The following is a 1,022-nucleotide window of genomic DNA, read 5'->3' on the forward strand; positions in this document are numbered from 1 at the left end:
ACAACGACGGCCGCGGCCGCGGGTGGCAGCAGGAGAGGGAGAGTCGCACGCCCATCATCGCCCTGAGCGCGTTCCACAGCGAGGAGTACCGCGTGCGGTGCCGGGAGAGCGGCATGAGCGACTACATGAGCAAGCCGGTCAAGAAGGACGCGCTCGTGTCGTGCCTGGCCAAGTGGTGCAACGACCCGAGCGCCCTGTGGCGCCTGATCGCCACCTGCCCCCTCACCAGCGACGACAGCGATTGCAGCATCACCAGTAGCAACAGCAACAGCAACAACAACAGCGACGAAGAAGAAGAGGAGGAGGTGAAGGCCACGCTTATCGGCGGTAGCGGCGATGTGCCCTTCGAGTGCAGGACCACCGCTTGACGTCCCACCCGCAAAGAAAAATCCATGAACAATATAATTATTATCATTATTATTCATGATTATCAACAAAACAGACGAGGTACACAAGAGTGGGCGGGCGTTTGTTGCATTCAGGGTCCGTCCAGCGATCGACGGCTGATGAAGGCACGCCAGGACAGGAACTTGCACCAAGACCGCAAGACAAGAGGACTTGATGGGCAAGGGACCACCGCGTAACCTGCGGCCCGAGACCGTAGATTTCGGCAGGTCGCAAAAGAAACCGTTGAGAAATCACGGTAGAAAAAAAATTTGTCGACAGAGATTAGGAGTTTTGTTTCGGTCGAACAGACAACGGGAGACAGGTGAGGAGAGTTGACAGAGAAGCGTATGTCCCCACGCGGCGCGAGAAGCTCGGCGGCGAACAGGGACAACGCGCCAAAACAGAGGCGGGCCAGGTCCGCGGGCTTGGCTGGTACCATGGTGCGATGGTCCCCTATACTACCCACCACATCGGCGCCTCGCTTCCATCGCACAGAGCGTAGTATGAGGGCCGCCACACTCGGTGGAATGTGAACAAGGCTCCCCATGGAATGCAGGGTCTGTTCCATACATTCCATGGTTATGCGCACTTAATGTTGGTGGTGGATGTGAACTATACAAGGGACGCATGGCAAC

General features: G+C 57.3%; 1 protein-coding gene across 1 annotated transcript; it reads left to right on the forward strand.

The window, feature by feature from the left end:
• Nucleotides 1-113: 113 nt before the first annotated feature.
• ACA1_328290 (uncharacterized protein) lies at nt 114-368 on the forward strand (the record flags this gene model as incomplete). Its single annotated transcript, XM_004337309.1, has 1 exon — nt 114-368. One exon carries the CDS (start codon nt 114-116, stop codon nt 366-368), a length of 255 nt encoding a protein of 84 aa, XP_004337357.1.
• Nucleotides 369-1,022: the final 654 nt, after the last annotated feature.

Source organism: Acanthamoeba castellanii (genome assembly GCF_000313135.1).
Source record: "Acanthamoeba castellanii str. Neff unplaced genomic scaffold scf7180000084560, whole genome shotgun sequence".
NCBI classification, from domain to species: Eukaryota; Discosea; order Longamoebia; family Acanthamoebidae; genus Acanthamoeba; species Acanthamoeba castellanii.